This window comes from Saccostrea echinata, unplaced genomic scaffold, assembly GCF_033153115.1.
Source record: "Saccostrea echinata isolate AGI-Se365-2 ecotype Australia unplaced genomic scaffold, CSIRO_AGI_Sech_v1 ptg000029l, whole genome shotgun sequence".
Lineage (NCBI taxonomy): Eukaryota > Metazoa > Mollusca > Bivalvia > Ostreida > Ostreidae > Saccostrea > Saccostrea echinata.
In genome coordinates this window covers 21,651,763-21,674,835 of record NW_026889778.1, presented here as the reverse complement: position 1 = coordinate 21,674,835, position 23,073 = coordinate 21,651,763, and the positions used below count along the sequence as shown (strand labels likewise).

Below are 23,073 nucleotides of genomic sequence, written 5' to 3'. Positions count from 1 at the left end.
AGAAGTTTGAATGAGTACTCCAGAAAGATAATATTCAGGTGTATTTGCAAATTGATGAAAACTGAAACGAAATAATCTCCTGTTGACAAGTCATCAAATGCTAGTCAATAAAACACTACTCTCTGGCTACATGTTCACTTCCGTGAATAATTTATCTAATCAGCTTATTTAAGGACATACGCAACGTAGTTTGAACTTTATTGTCTTTTCCCCTGGAGTTGAAGAGTTCCAATACTTAAAGGAACTGTGTGCTACATTTTAATGTCTATATATGCTGTTGTACATTTCTTCTAAAACAAGTTTGGATAAACAAAACATCTAGAATATATGTTTAGTAATTTTTGAATATTTTTCTTTGAAGTATACAAGAATTTTCATCAATTGATATCTTTTCAAAACCCCTGGTAATGCATGCTGATTTTTTGTCTACGAACATTTGATTACACTATAATCTTAAATTAAGAATATCTTGAAAAATTATCAGCAGGTAAGGTACGTTGCGTATGTTCTTAACTTATATTTTGGTAGTCTAGTTGAAGTCTTGCCAGAGTGGCATGTACTGATAAATCAACTTGTATTATAATTTATTGAACACCGAAATATAGAGGGTCCCAAACAGGTTTGCGGGGATGAAATATGGAGCTCATTGAAGATACTGTAACAAAACGATTTGTGCCTCCACTTGAGATTGAACCCAGAATTAATCTCTAAAATGCCAGTCCAATACTCTTTCAACAGAATTCCAATTTAAGGAATTCGAATAAAGCCACTAGCCCAAGCTTATAGGAATCAACGTATCACACAATACAAAATTATACCCCTCCAGAGATAGATATGTCCTTATTTCTTAAGGAGTGCTAAAACATGAAGGGTAGTTCCTAGACCGGGGGGGGGGGGGGGCATTCACATTCACCCGATAAAAAATACACAGTCACAACTATGGTCATCAAATGTAAGAGAAATCCGTTTGTGCTTGGGATTGAACCCTGGACGTCTTGTTTGTCCAGTCCTCTACTAATCGAGCTAATGTGTTAACCGTAGAAACCGTGTTAACCGTCTTTGCATCACACACTGTCGTAATTTTACATAAATATTGCATTTAGTTGAGGGCAACATCGAAAATTTTCACCCCAAGGAAACAATTGTCAACGGAGGCGCAGCCGCGGTTGAACTTGGTGGGTGGAAATTTTCATTGTCAACTACATGCAATATTTATTATATTATACTAAATATTTTATACAAATACATCTAACGGTTCACCTTACGCGTAGTAATTCCACGCATCATGATTTTTTTGTAATATCACCCGTCGTCAAGTAACAGGCATGTATAGCTGCCCCCTTTTTAACTGATAATATAGTATGGAAAAAGTTCATTGACTTAGCGGTCCCCCTCCCCACTTTTTGTTGCAGCAGAGCCAATTAATCCTCCGATGCTAATGTTATTTAAAAGAAAATTCTTGAAAACTATCTCCTTAACCCCCCCCCCCCCCCACCACCACCACCACCACCATCCCCGTGAAACATGGTTTCGAGTTTGGATAATTTTCCTCTTTTGGTCAAAGATTTTCAGGTACATGTAAGTTGTCATTTCCCCCGGCTGTCCCCCAGTTTCAAAATTATGCTATGTGCATAAGTTATGGTGACTGTTGCTAAGTTCTATACCATGCTGGGGGCGTGGTTTCATCATTTAGATGGTAATATTGTTTTTCTAACAAATGTAACTCGAATCAAATTCAACTAATTAACCTAATTTACATGAAAAATGATATAAAGAATTATTTCAAGATATCAATTTCCACACTACCTCTAGTTAATATTTTTATCGAAATATCATCATAAAGAGTATAATACATCTTAAATATAAAGGTATAACTATATTTTATATTCGACTTGGGGAATCTACCTTGGCTATTCTACTTTCAAATATAAAATTCCTTAATTAAACAAAATTAAAATTGTGATATGTACATACAAGACTATACACGCTACACAAACGATGATACTTGATTAATTCTTTGTTGACAATAAGTTTTAGCCACTGTAAATAGCATAAAAGTTCACAGTCAAAATATTTCTCATCTCTGTATTTCTTTTTCAGTGCTAATTTCCTTTCAAAATAAATATGCAATTCTCCTCTAGAAGCGAACAAAATACTAGTAATCAAAAAACGTATTACAGTCCCTGAATCGTTCTACTTTCCCACTTGAATGGTGATCGAACGCTGAGTAAACGGCGAGCGAACACTAAACGCAACTTGGTGAAGGGTGATTGAACGTACACAGAAAGCGAATGGAGCGCAAAGTGAACGAAAGATGAAAGACTTATTCGGAATTTCCTTGCCTTATACGTATTCCATTGTATTCTTTTGTCAGGTAAACAAAAAATTGTACATTATATATGTAGTCACAGAAAAATGATCGCCGTGGAACATTGTCACAGATATCGAACTCTGCCAGTTACTATAAAGAAAATTATTCTATAAAATGGACATGGTTATTATTTTTGGCCAATAAAATCATTACATAGCTCGCCTTTCAGAACAGTAGATGGCCTATTTACGAAATGAATTACAAGCACATTTCTGTACAAAGGCGATTCGGTGTGAAATGATAAAAAAGTGTCTTAATCAGAAATATTTTTCATAGGTCTGTGGATGTGTCGCAGAAATTATACATGTAGTCAAATTTACTATTTTCCACGATGATTTTTTCTGCAGATACCTTTGGACACCTCCTCCCCGTGATTTATATTTGAAGATTATACAAAGAGGCATCTATATTATTTTATTATAGATTCAAATTTTAAGAAATTGATATTTAAATAACATGCTGTAATAGTTTAATGAAAATATACAATTTATATGGCTATGGATTACATGTGATCACTGAGATTTATATTCAGTCTGTATTTTTTCACGTTATTATAATGGGACTGAAATGTCAAACATCCCAAATTCGCTGCAATACACCTGGCGGGGATGCTGAGATTTCTTATTATTGAATTAAGGATCAGTTAAAAAATGTAAATATAGGGAAAAACTGTCTGTTGATTGGAATAGATAACCATACTTGTAAATCCTTTTTATGTTGCATATATCGCCCTCCAAACTGGGATAGAAGTTTTTGGACTAAACTCACATGGTGCATTGACAAAGTAGACGAACTTCAAATATTATTAGTAGGTGACTTGAATGCAGATCTTCTTAAGTTCCACAAACAAACATAATTCGTGAAATCGTTTCAACACACAATCTTTTTAACATTGAACCGACTAGAACTTCACACACGTCGAGCACGCTTCTTGACCCAATTCTTACATCTGTTGACATTCAAATATGCGATTCGGGCACTCCAACAATAGACGCTTCTATTAGTGACTATAGAGCAACTTATATACTTGAGGGAAAAAGAAACGCAGGGTAACATAATATGAGAGTTGTTTTTTACTGCTCAACCGAAAATTATGAAAATTGGTCAGAGGGATATCTTGGTTACTGTGCATTAAAATCAGTGTTCAAAATTACTCAACCGTGACATGTATGACGTCACGTAGGGAAAGTGGTAAAAAGTCGAAAACACGTACATATTGATGACGACATGTTTTTCAACACATCTTTTCGAACCATTTGCTGCACTTAAGTTATACACATCGTTTTTCGGTATTTACAGACGATGTGCATTTTTTGCAATCATGGTACGGTTGACGGAGTTCCATGGGGTCTGCCTATTGCATTGCCTAAGTAAGGACAAAGAACACAATCCAAAAATAAAAGGGAAAATCAAAATTCCCTTTTTTTGACCCAATTTTTCATATCTGCAGTCATTTTCAGTGCAACAAGCAAAGGATAAGCTTTCAAAAGTCAAGGTATAAGGAACGTTCCTCAGTCTTTGACTTCTAAAAGCATTACAAAGACACTGAAAATAATGAATTCATCCAAAACACTTCTTATTGAATTTTTCTGTTACTCAGAAAATTTCCCTTATCAATTTTGATTGAAATTACTTCATAGAAAATTTGAGGAACGTTCCTCTTTTCAGAATACATGAAAGCTGTCCAAAAGATTGCAGCAATATTTCAGTATGCTTGAAAGCTGTACAAAGCATTTGAGGAACGTTCCTCTTTTCAATGCATTGAAAGCTATGCAAGGCATCCGAGGAACGTTCCCTTCCCCCTTTCATTTGGCTAAACCTGCATGATAGATCTGAGGAACGATCCTCCTTTTAGTCTGACTTTAAGATTTTCATAACATTTGGGGAACGTTCCTCTCTTTTTATTCAGACTCTAAGATTTAAAAAACATTTAGGGAACGTTCCTCTCTTTTTATTTCGACTCTAAGATTTACAAAACATTTGGGGAACGTTCCTCTTTTTTTATTCAGACTCTAAGATTTACAAAACATTTGGGGAACGTTCCTCTCTTTTTATTTAGACTCTAAGATTTACAAAACATTGGGGGAACGTTCCTCTTTTTTATTCAGACTCTAAGATTTACAAAACATTTGGGGAACGTTCCTCTCTTTTTATTCAGACTCTAAGATTTACAAAACATTTGGGGAACGTTCCTCTCTTTTTATTCAGACTCTAAGATTTACAAAACATTTGGGGAACGTTCCTCTCTTTTTATTCAGACTCTAAGATTTACAAAACATTTAGGGAACGTTCCTCTCTTTTTATTCAGACTCCAAGATTTACAATACATCTAAGGAAGTTCCTTTTTTCAGTGCCGAAATCTATGAACAGATTTTGAGGAAGTTCCTCCTTTATAGTCTCGCAGACATCTGTACAATATATTTCATTTCAAATCTGCAAAAGAATTTGAGTCGTGTTCCCCATTTCAATCTGACCAAAATTAAAACATCCAAGGAACTCTTTTTATTCTGGCTGAGATCTATACAAAGAATATGAGGAACATTCCTCTTTTCAGTTGGACTGAAATCTAAGCAAAATAAGCGAGAAGCATCAAATTTCCTCATATCAAAAAGAAAGCTAAGGCCATTCCAAGTTTTCTCTCTGTCTGCGTCCACCTTAAATTCGAAAACCTATCTTTCTATCCGGAAATGACACACAAAACAAATGGGAAAAAAACACAACATTTTAAGCACAATTCTAGAATTTTTTATCATCATATGAGAATTCTCCTTGCATTGTAACCAAGTTAAACTACTAGTTTATTGATACATAAAAATTTTGGTACACCACTTAAAAGAGAGAGTTGCCTATAGCAAAAGAGTAAAATTGTGTTTAAAATATTTTTCGTTGATTTTAATTTGTGTGTTTGTTTTTAATTTCATAAGCTCATAATCAATCCATCCACGGATGCTAAACATTGAAAAAACTTGGAATGGCAAAACCTTGGAATAGCAAAACTAACCGAGAACATATTACCTTTCATTAACTAAGCAATTGAAGAACGTTTTAACTTTCATATTTTAAAGTCGCTGCATGGCGCAGTGGTAGAGCATCTGCTCTAGAGTCGCGAAGTAAGGAGTTGATCCTTAAGTAGTGGGTTCGAATCCCACTGTGGAAAGAGGAGACCCGTCCTTCGAATGAGACCGTATTAACCCGAGGTCCCGTGTCGCAGTAGGTGCTGGCACGAAAAAGATCCCTCGATGCACAATGGCCCTGAGTGCCGAGTATAGGTAAAAATTTTGCAGCTCTCCACCAGCAAGTGGTGGCGTCTCCATATGAGTGAAATATTCTATTCTCAGGAGGGACGTTAAACAACAAACAAACAAACATTTTAAATTTGAACCAATCTTCTGATTGGTGTAAAAGTCATCTGTTTTCGAAAGCATTTTCAGTTTTCATTTCTTTTCATGATAACAGTGTTGTATATTAGGTTCTTATACTTATCAATTTACAGAAGAAAAGATACATTAAAGTTCTTGGTTTTTCAAATACTGTATTGGAATTCCTTATTACTCAAATGCCTAAATATACACAGAGAACAAAATGTGCCCGTTTATGACAATAAAGGCACTCCCATACACTGATTGAACTTCCTATGTTTAAGGGGAAAAAAAGACAGTTTTCACAGAAAAGGAAAACAAACAAAAGTGACATATACATATACTAGCTCTAATCAGTAGAAACAAGTTTGAAACACATATAATAGTTGTAAAAAAAACTGTTAGAGTAATATTACTTGTACTAAAAAAATAATATTGATAAGTTTTCAATGACACAAGTACAGTGAGAAAAAGTTATTGCAGGCTTATATTCCTTATTATTATAAATGTACTACATTTTAAGATATATAACTTTATAAAAAAGCAATAAAATAACTCCCCATAGCTGCAGACAGACAAGCAGAAACACACATTTTTCGTCCACTGTGAGGCAACACACACAGTTACCAATGTGGCATTAGTTCTTAAAGATTGCTTTGAGCTTATCTATGATATATTCAGGCAGAACTTTCTCTGGAATGAAATTAAATCTGCAGGCAACACGTGTGTTCTGGACAACATCTGGGTCACATCCAAGAAATTCAGGGTTGAGTTCCCATGTGGAATTGTAACTTCCTGTTAGCCAAGAAACCTTCAATTTAGATTTCGCGACTTCATTGACAAGTGCCAACCAAGGTTCCCCATCGATGATATCCCTCTTTCTGATTGGCTTAATGGCCACAACCATATTCTTTTTAACATCTTCATGACCCTCTTTGAAATCCCACTGATCTGGCTTGAGAGCGCTTTTCTTTGGTGGTGGAATGTCCAGATCTTCTGTGGAATCTGTATTATGAAATTGACATTTTAACTCTAAATTGTTAAAATTGAATCTATTACAGTATAACAGTAAGGGTTGAAGGAGGTAAACTGAATCGTTTTCAAAATATCAGACAGTTTCAGAATTGAAATGCAGATCAATCCTGCATAAAGTTTCATTTGCATAATTCAGTTGGTCTTCAACAAAATATTAAACTTGTTTTGGTTAAATTGGAGATATGAACCAGATTTTAAGGAAGTTAATAATTCCAGAAGAGGTAGGGGGCCAATCTAGACTTGTGAAAATTGTCCTCTTCTCATTTCATATACCATTTCGCTTGACACAACTGCAATTATTAATCAGCATTACCTTCAAGAAGAATGGATGGTTGTTAAACATATTCAGTATATGCCTAAAAAACATCAAGAGGCCATGGGTCACAATGCTCACCTGGGTCTATATGGCCCTGGTGTTTTTCATCACCCATTTTTTTTTATTATGCACTTCCTAAGGATGCATCATTATCAATATGACTAATAATGGCTTTGCTGTTCTTGTGAATAAGATTTTTAAAGACCTTTCCCTATATATTCCTAGGTAAAACTTTGATACCCCACTGTAGCCTAACCCTATTCCCAGGGGTTATGATTTTGAACAAATTTGAATTACATTGTAATATCTGAGGATGCTTCCAAATCAGTATGACTAAACATGGTATTGTTGTTCTAGAGAAGAAATTTACCTATATATTGTGTAAAACTTTGACCCCCCAATGTGGTCGCACCTTATCCCGGGGGAAATGAATTGAACAAACTTGAATCTACACTGTCTGAGGATGCTTCCATATCAGTATGACTAAACATCAGGCTTTTTTGTTTTAGCAATTTTTTTTTCAAATTAATGGCTCTAACAAGTAATTTGGTTGATTGCCTATCTAGAGTTCATTTTTCGTAAAGATTTCCTACATATTCGTATGTAAAACTTTGATACACCATTGTAACCCCACCCTATCTTGGGGCCATCATTTGAACAAAGCTACAGTTTGTAAAGAACTTTTTTGGACGGACGGACGGAAGACAGACAAAAGGTGATCAGTTCAGGTGACCTAAAAGAAGTCTTATAACCTATTAGCAAGATGGAGGGATTTCTCAGTTTTGGTTAAATTAAGTTGTTATTTTTCAGATTGTCTATTGAGGTGTCATACCTAAATTATCATATGTGAGTGTACAAGCATATTCTATCTCTCAAATAAAGCCCCCAATGATTCAGTCAGGTCATCATTGTGAAATTAACATGCCTACTCTATAGATCAGTAGCAACAGTTTGTCTCCAGGCTGCTCAGGAGATGAGTACCAGACATTTAGCATTCTTATGTAGACATTTGGCATTGACATTTTGAAATTACCTCTGTCACTCTTCCTTTTGCTGCAAGATTTTTCTTGCATTTCTTTCATCATTCTGCACTCCTTTGTAGCTTTATTTAATTTTTCCTGTGAAACAAAATACATATAATTTTTTTTTTCAGATTACTTTTGATGCATTAATATTCATATTTTGTTATTTTTTAATCTGGAAAAAAAGAACTTGCCCTCAGTGAAATTATTTCATGTAAATGTTGTTCTGCTTTTGCATTTCTCTCTGAAAGTTCCTCTTTTATTTTATTTTTCTCCACTGAAATCAGTTCTATTTTATCCTCCAGTTTCTTCGTTTTCATTTTTAGATCATTGATCTCCTCACAGTGTTTGGCTTCTCTTTCCTATTATGAATACACAATATGCAACACATTTAATTGTCATATCTTACATTGACACTTGAACTTCAAGTTGGCTTATGGTTTTAGAATAATGAAAACAAAAATTGTTACTATAATGATGGTCTAAGCAGATATTGAAATAACAATTATCTGAAAACAATTTTGGACAAATAAAAGAGATTTCATCTGAATTTCACTAGCACTTCATCATGAATATCCAGATGATTTTAGTAAATGGACGATTTACCTTCAATGCTATGTACATGATTTTGTAGTTGACCGAGTCTTCATCTTCTTGATTTTTATCAACTTGATCCAGTTCCTGGGTCTGATTCATTGCCTAAAATTGATAAATTTTGCTAAATTAGTTTGAGCACTTGATAATTTCTGTTGTTTGTTTTGCATTATTTTGAAAGTGGTCCACCTTTCCCTAGTCAAAGATATTTTAGATATATAAAATTATAATACCTCTTCTTCCACTTGCAAATCAGATGACTTCTCAGGTTCTGTGTTTAAAGAACTATCTTCATCGCAGCTAGAAAAGTAGAGGTTAATAGGTGCATGTATTATGTTTAAAAATAGCAATTTAAATTCATTTCACAATTCAAATATTTTTGATATATATATATATATATATATATATATATATATATATATATATATATATATATATATATATATATATATACATACTTTTTATATATATACTCATATACGTACTTTTTTGACCTGTTGCAAAGAACAGTCAACTCCTTAAAATTGATTTCACCCTCAATATACTTCTGAAGAAATGTGTTTAGGAGGACGGTGTCTTTCACTCCATCCACTGGCTTCAGAAGCCTTCCGCTCACTTTCGCTATCTTTCTTTCCCGCTTTAGTTTTTCGACACATTTAAGAAATGTTTCCCAGACTTCACTTGGAAGCTGAGCTAACCGCATTTCGAATCCAAATCTGTTGTTTAGTGTTTTCCTCTGTAAATGATTAAAAAAATTAAAATACACACTTTAATTTCTTTAATACAATTAACATTACTTGTTGACTTAAAATGTTTTGTTACTGATTAGTATTAAGAAGTAATAATGGAATAACCTACACTGATTGATCCCATGCATATTTCTAATCCTTTTTTCCATTTTCTAATTACATCTTTAGCTGTTGGTGTTTGAGTGGCGATTGTCTCAGGGGCAGACTTCATTCCAGATTTTTCGAACAAAGCATACCTAAAAAAGGTCGCCCTGTTGACCAAATCCAAATCACTTCCCAATTTTCTAACTTCATTGTGCTGATTGGCAATGTACTTTGCCTCATCAGGGCTAAGATCTTGGTATATAAGGCACATTCTCAATTCAAATGGGGATTTGTTCGTTACATCATCCCTTTTTAATAAGTTTTGGAGTGCTTGTCGAGAGTGGTTGCCTCCAATAACTTCTAGATGGCATTTATCGTAGTTGGTATCAAAATCGCCACAGATGTTGACAACCATCAACTGAAAGTAATTATGTGGTCTTAAAAGAAATTCCTCTTCCAGTTCTTTAACATGCTTTTTGTCTGGCTCTCTAAGTAGGTTGATGAAATCAGGTTGAACTAAGTGCTCCACTGGTAGTTCTTTATAGCCTATAAAATCAAATTTTATTGATTGTTCAAAGTGCTGTCTAAATGATTCCGCAATATACATATCATAAATCAAAATTCTAAGCAAATTAAATTCTAAGCAATAAAATTATCTCTGCCATAATACAGAATCAATTTTAGTGATCAATGAAAAATCATTGATTTCTTTTTTTACCTTTAAACTTTTCGTGAATTCCTTCTATAGTTTCTTTATTGGTAACTTCTGCTGAAGTTTCCTCTGGCAAGACATTTGTTTCTTCATTTGAAGTGTTTTCTTGCAAGACATTTGTGTCTTCATTTGAAATTTTCTTTGTCATAACATTCTGTTCCTCAGATGAAACTTAAACAAAAAAAATGTTCTGCTTAGTAATTAAAGCTTGTTAAAATATATTGAACCTCAGGATTTGCAGCATTTAGTGTGTTCATGTGTGTGTGTGTGTGAGGGTGTGTGTGTGTGTGTAAGGGACGGTGTGAGTGTTGTCTTGAAAGGAAAAAATTGAAGGGTTTAAATGAGGAATAATTTGCACCGATAATTGTACAATGTATACTTAACTGCACTTATTTTCATGATTTAAAATACACATACCACTGTTGCTGCTTTCATTCACTTCAGTAGAATCTTTTCTTATTGGAGAGCTATCAGTTGGTTTTTTAGGATCTGGAAAAAGAAAAGAAAAATTCAATGAACATATTTGAAGATTTAGAGAAGTGCATTTAAATATGTTTTGCATATGTGCTTTTGAAAAAAAGTCTGTCACGAAATCATCATTTATTCTTTCTCTCAATTCATTACTTTGTAAATGGTTGTACTAGGAAGTGAAGTGTAAGTTATAACAGAGAGAAGTAAAAGTTATAAATACAATGAAAATACAACCAGACTAATTGTATCAAACAAGTCTTTATTTTGAACTTTTGCAAACACAAGTAAAATTACCTCATTAAATTTTAATGGTTTAACTAATAAATTATTTAAAAAGCAAATAATTAAAAAAAGCGCAGCTATGTTAAGGCTTCCCGAAGCTGTAAAATGCGCTCAAAACATAATATGTCATTGCGAGGTCGGTTTTGGTTTTGATTTATAAGTATTGAACTTTAGTACTTCCAATTTATATAAAGGGTTTCCTCGGCTATATATTAGCATATTTGTTATGATATCACATGACTTTGTTGATCACGTGACGGTCATTTATAATTCTTGGAAGTGTTTCATATAAATCGCTTCGGCGCAGCTGATTAACACAATAACTATTAACATTTTGTTATATAAATAAACTCATCGTATCCTTGTGTATCCGAAATGTGCTTGGGAAAAGTCTTAGTATTACTTGGGTACAAAATATTTCCTGAGAAATTCAACTTACCTACAAATTTGAGGGTATTTTCCACACAATATCGTAATCTGTATCAAAACAAAGCCAACACACATTTTTCCCAAGCAAGATTCAGTTAGAGATCAACCTCTTCTTACAGATTTCCACAAAAATTCTCAGATTAATCCTCAATAATCACCTGCGCCAGACTCTTTTATACACACAAAATAAATTCTACCTCCAACCACGGGTATAAAAGAGAGTACATTTCAAAAGTATATTTTTCATGAGCATTTTGAACATGATAAATTTCAATCAAGGGTAGGTAAGCGGTGTATTTTTAAAATATTCGGACATATAAGACTTAAAAAACCTTTAACGACCCGTGAATTTTGCAATATCTATCTAGCATTTTACAAGCAGTTTGAAATAAAGCGTAAAGTTCATGACACTCTCCCCGTCATAACACCTCAAGTTTGCAGTGACCTGACGTCATTTTCCATTATGATGTCATATTTTGGTAGTTCAGAGATGTGAAGGCACAGAGTGCACTGTCATATTCTTCGGGAAGCCTTAACCTACCTGCGAGGTCTGAAAAATATTTTGTCACTCTTTTTTTAATGTAGATAACTTTTCAATGTTCAAGGTCATTTGATTTTGGAATGAGAAGCGGTCACCCATCCAAGTGTTATACAGGCTCGCCACTGATTAACTTGCCTGAAACCTCACTAGCGAGGCAGTATAAGTTCCCTATACACCATCTGCTATAATATCACTGTATCCGATATCAGGGATGGGGTAATCGTAATCGGGTAATCGTAATCGATTGTAATGATTACTTTTTTGCAAGTAATCGACAGTAATCTGTAATCGAAGAGATTTTCAATTACTTGTAATCGTTATTTAATCAATTACAGCTAAAATTTTCAATGTAATTATAATTACTTTTTCGATTACTTTCGATTATTTTATACGTAAATGGATGTTATTTTGGAGAATTATTTCCAGTCAGTCACACATAAATATCAAATATAAACCAACTAGTGTAATGTTTGGATTACCTATATCATAAGTTTAATAATGTTCTCAATAAAATTTGCATTATAAACCTACTGGTCTAGTATTAAATAATTCAGAAGTGTATTTCAACCATTTATTAATAAAATTTACAGATTTTTCGTATGCACTTTACATTTGACCCACTGTCCTCCTGCTGCATGTCCTTTTTCATATTTCAGATGTTGAAAAACTTTGTCTTGTAATAGACAATTAAAAATAGCAAAAACAGATTTAAGTGCTGTATTAAATATAAATAATTAAGTAAATAAACTACATTGTACTTGAAAAAAAGAAGATGGAAATACTTATTCATATCTGAAAATGTTTAAACAACTTCAAACTTGTGTTTTAGTAACTTTAAAATTTGCAAAATCATTCTCATGTTCTCATTCAAAATTGTAAGGTTGCTTTTATATCAGTGAGAGTTTATAAGTGTCTGTAAGAGAGGGAGTACGTGTCACTGTGTTTGCTTATCTTAATTGGCTAATTAATTGACTGAGACATCCCTGATTTGCAGATAATGAGGTGTAAACTGAGTTTAACTTTTATAATTCATAGACAAACAATCCCGGTATTACTAAAACAATTAATAGCTCTCAAAACACCAATTTCAATACAGAATGAAATTGTGCTATTAGTTTAATTACTTAAAGACACATTTAATTTACATGTTTATTACTAAGAGTTCTAATTTACTTATTTTTTTTTTTTTTTTGTAAGAAGACACATACAGGAATATTTAATGTGTACTGTCAGCCCGAATACTTCTAATGAAGTAATTCACAATAAAATATTAAATAATTTTTGAAACAAGTCAATAAATATGGGAGTTTAGATCCAAGGTTAAAAGAAATAATTAATTCCTTGGCATATTTTATTGTAGGAATCATGCCCCCACTTTCCATGGTAGAGAATCCCTCATTTGGGCATTTAGTGAGAATGTTAGCCAGAATAAATCCTTAAAAGAATCTGCACTGAAACTGCAGGAACACATTCAAACTTCAGTGGATATCAACAACATTACCATTTAAATATTTTTTTCTTTGATATTTGAAGGCCGGGATAAAAACTTGGAAGTAATCGATTATTAATCGATTACATCTTCCAAAGTAATCGATTACAGGAAAAATGAGTGTAATTGATTAATAATCGATTACACAAAATTCCTCTAAGTAATTGATTATTAATCGATTACATTTTTCAGTTATCATGCCCATCCCTGTCCGATACAAACGGTTGCATCTGAACATTTAAATATGGTAGTCTCAAAAGGGTTTGTCTGTAGAAAAATTCAATCTTATATAAGATAATAATAGTTTCATTGAAAAGTCTAATTTTACTTCAGTGATAACATAAAATATTAAGAATTTGCAAACTGACATCATGAATTGCAAAAGTTATATATAACAACAAGAAAATATATGACTATAACTGGAAATTCCAAAATCTTAAAAGTTTTAAAGGACAGACTATGAATAAGGCTGAAGTATACATTATTAATTAAGATATTATCCATCTAATTTAAGCTTAAGTTGAAACAAAAGTCAGAAGATTGAAATAATTAACAACTGTTCAATATGAGATAATTCAGATACAATAACATGTACGCACGGGTTGTAGATAAATACTGACTCGTAAGAAAAATGTATTTTTATGAAAGATGGTCAATCTAAAAACATCAAAAATATGAAATCATTGTATATATATTTTTTTGTCTATAACAATCACTTCTTATCTGAGTCATGACACCCAGCAATTTGTTTAGAAATATTTTTAAAAAAATATGATTTGATAATATATCAAATTAATTTTGATAATTTTGCAATTGATAGACCCGATCTTGAATTCCAAAATACTGTAATAGTGTAACTTTTTAAGTGATCAGAAGGGTCGGGACATACATATCCAATTTGATTTCATTACAGATGCTGATTGATATTGAAACATTTTACTTCTGTCATCCCAAACAGCAAAGCCATAAAATCTTCACAGCTTTAATTGATATAATACCAGTACCTAAAAGTAATGTTCACTCGGTTTTTGCTAAGAATAGTCAATTCCCCGTCAAATGATTCCAAAGAAATGTTCCTTCAATTCTGTTTAAAATAGTCAGTTTGTCAATAAATGATAACAAATTATAAACTTTGAGCATTAACAAAGTGAGTTTCTTAAAAATTATGATAGTGTTATTAATTGGCCAAAAAGAATTCAGATATTATGTAAAAATGTCTTTGAAAGGGGAATTTTTTTTATGCATTATTATGTGACCCAACAGTGTATTTCAAAAAGAAAGGAAACAAATGATGCTGAAAAAATATTTTGAAGCACAATATAAAATCACTATAACAAATTTAAAACTAAAGAAACAAAAAAATACTTTGAACACTACAGAAAAACTTGACTCGATCGTTATATAATACTTTGAAAAGAGCAGTACATCATAAGATTTGATGTTATTAATTAGGTGAAAAATACAGATTTATGCAATTTTGGCACTTCTATAGGTGAAATATTTTGTCAGTGTTAAAATATGTAGCTTTCGATACTCTGTATATTTTTATTAATTAACAGATGTATATTTTTTTTTAAATAAATGGTGTATTTTTTGATTATGTTAATAATTACAAAATATTTTGAGGTTAACAGCTGTCCCTTAGCAGTAAGGGAGTTTCATTCCTGAGCGTTTGGGAAGATTACTCTTTGAACCTATAGACTGAAAAGTTTGCATCATATATATATGTATATATATATGGATTTTGAGACTTCCAGTTTGCAGACAAAATAGAATTATTTTATGCAGCTTGATAATTCTTTGATTCTAAATAACATAAAATAGGTTATTTCATAGTGTCATATATTATATATTAACTTTTATAAAGATATCCCCATACCCCCAAACCCGGGGTTGAACTCTCGACCTATGGAACCTGTTTCCTAGAAGCACATGAACAGCGCGCTAGGACCGCTCGGCCATCTAGGCCAGTCAAAAACTCTTGATGCCGATGGAATTCTAGTGGCATCACCCTACACTACACTGTCATTGAGAAGGAAAGTGAGATTCAGTTATTTGGACATTAGTTTTATTAGAGGATCATTACTGATATACATTGTAATAAAATTAATTATTATTTATAAAGCACATTTTACAAAAACTTTTAAACCTATAAATATTCTGTATTTTGACAGTTTGATAACCTTTTAAAGTGAAGACCAACCCTTCCAAGTAAAAATAACTAGATCCGCCCAGAATAGATTGGCCATTCCATGCAGTTAAATTGGTCTTATAGCACCTCATCAAATCCCAGTGCAATTATTATCTCAGCTAGACATGTCTGTGAGTAGAGAATGGATGATAGCTCTAAATGATTTGTTCAAGCGAGGCAGTTAATGGGTTTCAACTCGCTAATTTAAAGCAGGGATAATTCACTATGTCCAACAATTATAAAGCAGGGATGAAATATGACCGGGGATTTGAGATTAAAAGAGATACTGTATTTATCTTATCAAGTGAATGTTTCCTCAAAGAAAGATTTAATTAGTGGAGTTTTCTATGACCAAATTCTGAGCTCGTTTTTTAATATAAAAATGAAGTGTTTCTTATTTTGAGATAACATTGGATATCCATTAAAAAAAAGAAAATAAATTTTGACTTCAATTAACTCGTTATATAAAAAAAAAAATCTTTATGTTTATCAACATTGGCAAAAGATTTTAACAATAATTAAGTTACAGATATGTCTGGAAGAATGTATAATTGTTTGATATTATGTAGAAATAAATGTTGTCCAGCTCAGTTTAATAACTAATTGCGAATAAAAACAAAATCTGAATTAAAATGAGTATAAAATTAATTTGAAATTTGTATTATTGATGAAGACATTCAAGACTATAGTGTAAACTTAATTACCACAATAAACATCTGAGAGTGTTTGACCCTGGACCAGTCAAAAGAAGAATATAAATTTACTAGTGCCTTCTCATGATCACAGTGTTGGTGATCTGTTTATTATTTTTATTTTTATCTTTAGATTCTGTTGAAAACCACATCCATCTGGTATATTCACTCGTGAGAATCTTTGTCGGTATTGGTTTCCATTTCTCTTTGTTTTGTTAAACCTAATGAAAATACTTTGGGGGAAATCGATTTTTTAAATTGTTTGAAATATTTTAGTCCTTTTTCTTAATAGAGAAATCAATATATAACATTATTGCATTTATCACCATATTGTGATAAATGCTTTTAATACCAGTGCAAGAGCGATAACTCGTGCGTTCTTGGTAGTGGTTAAACATTATTGAGACCATGAGTTTTAAATAGAGGACGCAATATAATCAAGCACCTTATGACCCCGATTTTCATAGTCTACCAAAAAAGCTAGAAGGGCAGACATGTTGCAAAATTTCATCTCTAGTCTGCACACTTTGGAAGGAAAATGTTTTGACCCACCGTTCAGCAAAATTATTTCCATTTTTGTGCATTATTCTGTTCCAAGGATACGGTTTATAGACACTGTAAGTAATTTATGCGAACAATAACATGATGCCCCTAATTATAAAGGCTTGAATTTATGATCGTTGCACTTTGTGGTATCTGTGACTGTACATCACGCGCTGATGCTGTGGATAGAATGACATTGAAAGTCCTTATTCTGGGGCATTCATTTATACGCAGATTTGAGAACTTTGTTTGTATCAACTAGTTCTGACCATCGGGTGACGCCGAATTTAAATCTTAATTCAGAGGAGCTACAGATTTTCTATTTAGGTTATGGGGGAGCGTCACTGGCTCAAATTCGTGCGCAAGGCACTCGTTACGTAAGATACTTGCATCCAGATGTTGTTTTGTTACAAGCTGTATCAAACGATTTGTGTCGGAGAAACACATCAGTGGAAGACATTTTTCATGAACTTGCGGACTTTGTAATTTAACTCCGTGATGCGGAAGATGTAAAAAAAGTAGTGGTGCTTCAGACATTGCATAGAATTCCCCCGACAAGACGTATCAGGTTTCATGTGGACACAGAGTGCAAGAGAGTTGTTGAATTAAATAGACGCATGTCCTATTACTTGCAGAATGTAGAGGGAGCAGCATTCTTTCGCCTATCTGGTTTATCATAGGATGGTATTTCTTGTGGATGGGGTTCATTTGAATAATCAGGGAAATAAGGAAAATTATAATAATTTGAGAGCTGTTATTGTTTCCTTGATAAAGTCTATCAATAATGGTGGGTACATGTTTGTGCAGCATTTATATTTAGTCTAACGATACATTGTTCAATTTTCATCTGTTTATTTTCAAAATCCACATATGCAGTGGTGATTTAATGCAATCTAATATAATGATGCATATAGCCATATAAATATTATATCATTTAATTTATACATTTATGACACCCCTGTAAAGTTGGGGTTGTTTAATTGGGTCCTGTGTATTATTTATTAACAGCTTATTTAAGAATAACCATAAATTTTTAGTTTTAGCAGGATTTTACACCCTTATATGGTCGGGGTTTAGTTTTAGCAGGATCTTGCACTCCTATATGGTCGGGTTTGATTTATAGCAGGTTTTGCACTCTTCTATGGTCGGGGTTTACTCAAGCAATATCCTGACCCCTATATGGTCGGGGTTGAATTTTAGCAGGACCCTGCAGCCCTATATGGTCGGGGTTTACTTAAGCAATATCCTGCACTCCTATATGGTCGGGGTTTAATTCTAGCAGGATTTTGCATATGTATGGTTGAAGTTTACTTAAACAGTATCCTGCACCCCTATATGGTCGGGGTTTAATTTTAGCAGGATTTTTCACCCCTTAGGCTATATGGTCGGGGCTGAAGTCAAACAAGATGTTGCACCCCTATATGGTCGGGGTTTGAATTCAGACAAGATGTTGTACCCCTATATGGTCGGGGTTTTATTTCAAAGGATTTATTCCCCTAAATATTGGGTTTGTTTAACTGAATATATTGCATAAAATGAATAAGATACATATATTCATATAGTGTTGAGATTTCTAGAGGTTTCTTATCTATAGAATTGTCAATGATATAGATATTTTTGGAATTCTACATATATAATCACCTTGCATTTATAGAGCAGAATTTAAAATATGAACAGAAATGATATAATTTTGACACAGTTATAATACACTCCACTGTCATTTATTCTTATCCGGTGAAGTATCAAAATTGCAAATAAATGTAGCTGTAAGGTTAGCTAGAATTATATTACCAATATGGATTGGGCATTAAATGATTTAGATTTTAGAAATATCCAATGATATTAAACTTCATGGAGTGTATATTTAATTAAGAAATTCTATTGGTGCCTTCATTGGTCTTTAAGAGCTCTGAAATATTTTTATTAATAATGTTATTACATAGTGTATATTACATAGATGAATTTTTATTTTTACAGGAAAATTGGGAGACACTATTTGTAAACATATGCTAGATTTTTTGTACTAGGTTTGTGTTGAACGTGGAATATCTAATGACAAGACAACTCTCATCAGGTTTGACTCTAAGGGATAGAATGGAGACAGTTATATCTATGCTTATGTTTTACCTCAAGATACATTGACTGAGCTATGTAACAATCCCAGGATAGGTGTCTAGAATGCTAAACACAAATTAAGTAAAAATAACTAAAAATAAAGTAGATGAAGTTATGTAGCTGATTTTCGTAATCGAATATCCGCCTCCCAGCCAAGAGGGATAATTCTTTTTTAAAAAAAAAAAAAAAAAAAAAGATCATTTAATCAAAAAGACTCAAATTAAGCTTGAAATTCAATCTTTTCGTGCAACAATTTTTATTCACGCAACTCAAGTTCTTCGTAGTCTAGAAACTGGGAAAAGTTGACATTTGTGTCCCATAAAAGTATTTAAAAATCTTTAGATAAATCGAATTCCTTCAAGCTTGCTTTGTTAACCATGATATGAAATATGAAGTGATATTTGATGTCTTCCAACGATAGCACATGCTTTTTACACTACAGGTATGTGTTATATAATGATTGGAAAAAAATATAAGAAAAATGCCATTATGATATGAGTATTAATAACATGCAATTTTTTCCAAATTCCGGGATACCTATAAATGTTTATTCAGGTACCTTTGGCTAACAACAGGATATTATTACATACTGACAAGCAATCGGTCGTGCAAATAGTCAATTCTGCTAAAGTCAGACTATTGGTTAGAAACTTGTAATTAATATCACTTATTTCACTATTATATTTAAGCAGAGTTCATTACTTAGTTATTATATCAAATTAAATTGCAGATTCTATTTTACATTGACAGTGGCTTCATTTTTGGGCTTTGGGTCCTCGTGCATCTCAGGTCAATATTGGAAACGATAAGTTTCAATAATTGATTCACACCTTTTCAACAATGTCACATTGGCATCATTGAGCTAGATTGATGAACAAATCATTAACAATAGAGTCTGAACTTGGTACACCTAGCCATGGCCAATTTTTGGTACATTTCAATGGTAATCCCCTAACGACTAACGTGTTATTAGTTATCAAACCCTAATTGCAATACTATTCATTTCTGTAACATAAACAAATACTGTTTTAGATCACACTCTTTTCAGCAGCAGTATTATAGGGCATTCCTGAACAAATTATTAAACAATTGGGCGGGTGGAATCCATAACTATACATGCCTCAAACATTGGTGTGAGATTTGTATAATTAAAATATTATAGCTCAATTTCAATTTTGGCTTAAACGTATTATACATCTATCCATATAAAAATTTTAGTTTTTGTAGATTGTGTGTAGTCTGGGAAATGGCATTCATAGGATACTGAGCTACCCAAAGTGACATCATTGGTCCTTGAGGAAAAAGCCCTCGATTTGATTTTTTAAAAAATGGGTTTGGAGTCAGGGAAATTAGATTGAAGGAATTTGACTCTTTGATTTAGAATAAATTAAAATGCACTTGGGTGGTACATTAAGGTTTCAAGGACCGGGGCACCTCGCCTGGATCATTATTGTTTCATAGTATGGAATGTTCCTGCTTATGCTGCAAGTTATTAGTCCGAAGTATGTCAATTATTTGGTCCGATATAAGTTTAATCCAAGATGAGTCTTGATTTATTAAATGGAACAACTAACAAGTGTCTATTATACATGAACACTTATAAAATTTGAAATTTAAAGGTCAGGTGGGTGAAATGGAATGAATTAAAAATTAACATGTATACACCAAACACGTTAGTGGCGGGTGAACTTGTATAGACAAGTTCATTTGGCGGAATTCGGGGATTACCACGAATGAGGAATTCTCTCATGTCTGGCTCAAAACTCTGGGTAATCTATCCTCAGTACTGGGGAGGATTAATTTGGGGTTACCTCAGCGGTACCTGAGGGACCAGCTTGATCTTTGTGGGTACCAAAGGCAAGTTTTGGGGCCTACCCCTGGGGGTATTATCCCCATGTTGTTGTTGTATTCCAGGGGAGGCAGGTATAGAGTTAGGGCCCGAGTCAGAACTTGAATTCATTCATTTGATGTGGCACTCACTCTTGTTGGTACCAAGAGGTCTGTTCCCACCACAGTCACCTGTGGGGGCGCTATCGCGCCAAGGATCTAGGGAGGTCATCCCGGTAGGCAGGTAGTGATTCCCTGGGTTCCGCCGGGGTATTTACATCTATGTATAAATAGATTGTGACAAATAGTCGCCACAAAATGTAATCATTGTTTCACAATAAATGTGTAAAATTAATATTTGTTACTATTCATTGCATCTGGGATTAATTGCATTTATCACCATATTGTGATAAATGCTTTTAATACCAGTGCAAGAGCGATAACTCGTGCGTTCTTGGTAGTGGTTAAACATTATTGAGACCATGAGTTTTAAATAGAGGACGCAATATAATCAAGCACCTTATGACCCCGATTTTCATAGTCTACCAAAAAAGCTAGAAGGGCAGACATGTTGCAAAATTTCACCCACCCACCCTTCCCTAAAATATGTTTACAGATTTTTGCTGCTTTCTCTTCTGTAATTTCAGTGACAGAAGCCTATTCTTACATGGAAAGAGATGTGTATGTGGAACAACCTAGCGGTTGTATCATTAGCAAAGAAAGGATGTGGTCATTATGTATATGGTGGGACCATTTGGTGTCAATTGGACATTTTCTGTTGAAATCAATGTAAATGATTCAATCCTGAGTTTTATTGGACATTTCTATGGTGTGATATATAATCAGTACTTCAGTGAAATTGGTGATCATTGATGATTATGTGTTTACGTACAGTGTTACTGTACAGTGTTACTTTTAATAAGTATTGTAAGCAAGTATAGCTTGTAAATATATATTGAGAATTTTCTTGCTTTGGGATTATGGTAAAGTTTCTTAAGTCACAATCTGGGATGGGGGCGGCGGAATTCGGGGATTACCACGAATGAGGAATTCTCTCATGTCTGGCTCAAAACTCTGGGTAATCTATCCTCAGTACTGGGGAGGATTAATTTGGGGTTACCTCAGCGGTACCTGAGGGACCAGCTTGATCTTTGTGGGTACCAAAGGCAAGTTTTGGGGCCTACCCCTGGGGGTATTATCCCCATGTTGTTGTTGTATTCCAGGGGAGGCAGGTATAGAGTTAGGGCCCGAGTCAGAACTTGAATTCATTCATTTGATGTGGCACTCACTCTTGTTGGTACCAAGAGGTCTGTTCCCACCACAGTCACCTGTGGGGGCGCTATCGCGCCAAGGATCTAGGGAGGTCATCCCGGTAGGCAGGTAGTGATTCCCTGGGTTCCGCCGGGGTATTTACATCTATGTATAAATAGATTGTGACAAATAGTCGCCACAAAATGTAATCATTGTTTCACAATAAATGTGTAAAATTAATATTTGTTACTATTCATTGCATCTGGGATTAATAAATCAATATATAATTAAATTCAATCTTTGATCTAGCTTTCAATTAAAATTTTGAATTAATGTGTTGGTTTCAGAAAGAACAACTATTAATCTAATCAATTTGACTTCTTATCAATAAAATCTGTTCAATGCAAATAAGGTGAAAAACCATCTAATTACAAAATCCTTATGAAAGCATGAATTAAATAAATATATTTCTAAGTTTTTTAGAACTTTTACCCAGTCCCAGTTGTAAAGTTTATAGACTGTCACAATAAAAATATGTTCAAGTCAATCTTAAACATGTATCAAACTAACCCATTATGAATAGTATAACAAGACAGATTTAGACAATATGTAAAAGAAAAAAATAACAATTACAGAAATTATCTGTATGTTCATTACCAATTTTAGGAAATTTTAGGGGCAACTGAATATACGAACTTATTATGAAACTCTCACTTTCTGTGAGACTCATTTTACTGTCATCCTGATCTATACATTAGAGCATGGGTATTGTGTGAGTAGTAGGGCTAGGCAATAATTCCAATATTCCGGTATACATGTATTACGGTATGTTGACAAAAAAATATCGTATTGCAATACATTTTTTGTAATACTGAATACCGGCAAAATGCTTGGACTCAGGAATCCTAACATAAAATATAAAGAAAAGTTGTCAGAAAGGTTTGCGATCACGCCAAACAGTAAGACAAAAAGCTGGGTGTATTTAGTTGCATAACTGTAA

General features: G+C 33.3%; 1 protein-coding gene across 1 annotated transcript; it reads right to left on the bottom strand.

Moving 5' to 3' along the window:
* Window positions 1-6,367: 6,367 nt before the first annotated feature.
* Window positions 6,368-22,190, bottom strand: LOC133195096 (uncharacterized). The gene is made up of 10 exons (XM_061330972.1): window positions 22,112-22,190; window positions 10,660-10,731; window positions 10,249-10,413; window positions 9,556-10,076; window positions 9,183-9,433; window positions 8,931-8,997; window positions 8,710-8,802; window positions 8,298-8,465; window positions 8,124-8,199; window positions 6,368-6,762 (listed from the first exon to the last, which is right to left on the bottom strand). The coding sequence occupies exons 1-10, from the start codon at window positions 22,188-22,190 to the stop codon at window positions 6,368-6,370; spliced, it is 1,887 nt and encodes a 628-aa protein (XP_061186956.1).
* Between the last annotated feature and the right edge of the window lie 883 nt (window positions 22,191-23,073).

Excerpts from the sequence above, each read along its gene's own strand:
- LOC133195096 (XM_061330972.1), bottom strand. The coding sequence starts at position 22,190 with ATGACCTCCCTAGATCCTTGGCGCGATAGCGCCCCCACAGGTGACTGT. Across the intron at positions 10,414-10,659 it reads GAATGAAAGCAGCAACAGTG|TTTCATCTGAGGAACAGAAT; the intron begins GTATGTGTATTT and ends TTTTTGTTTAAG. Across the intron at positions 8,200-8,297 it reads ATGAAATAATTTCACTGAGG|GAAAAATTAAATAAAGCTAC; the intron begins GCAAGTTCTTTT and ends TTTGTTTCACAG.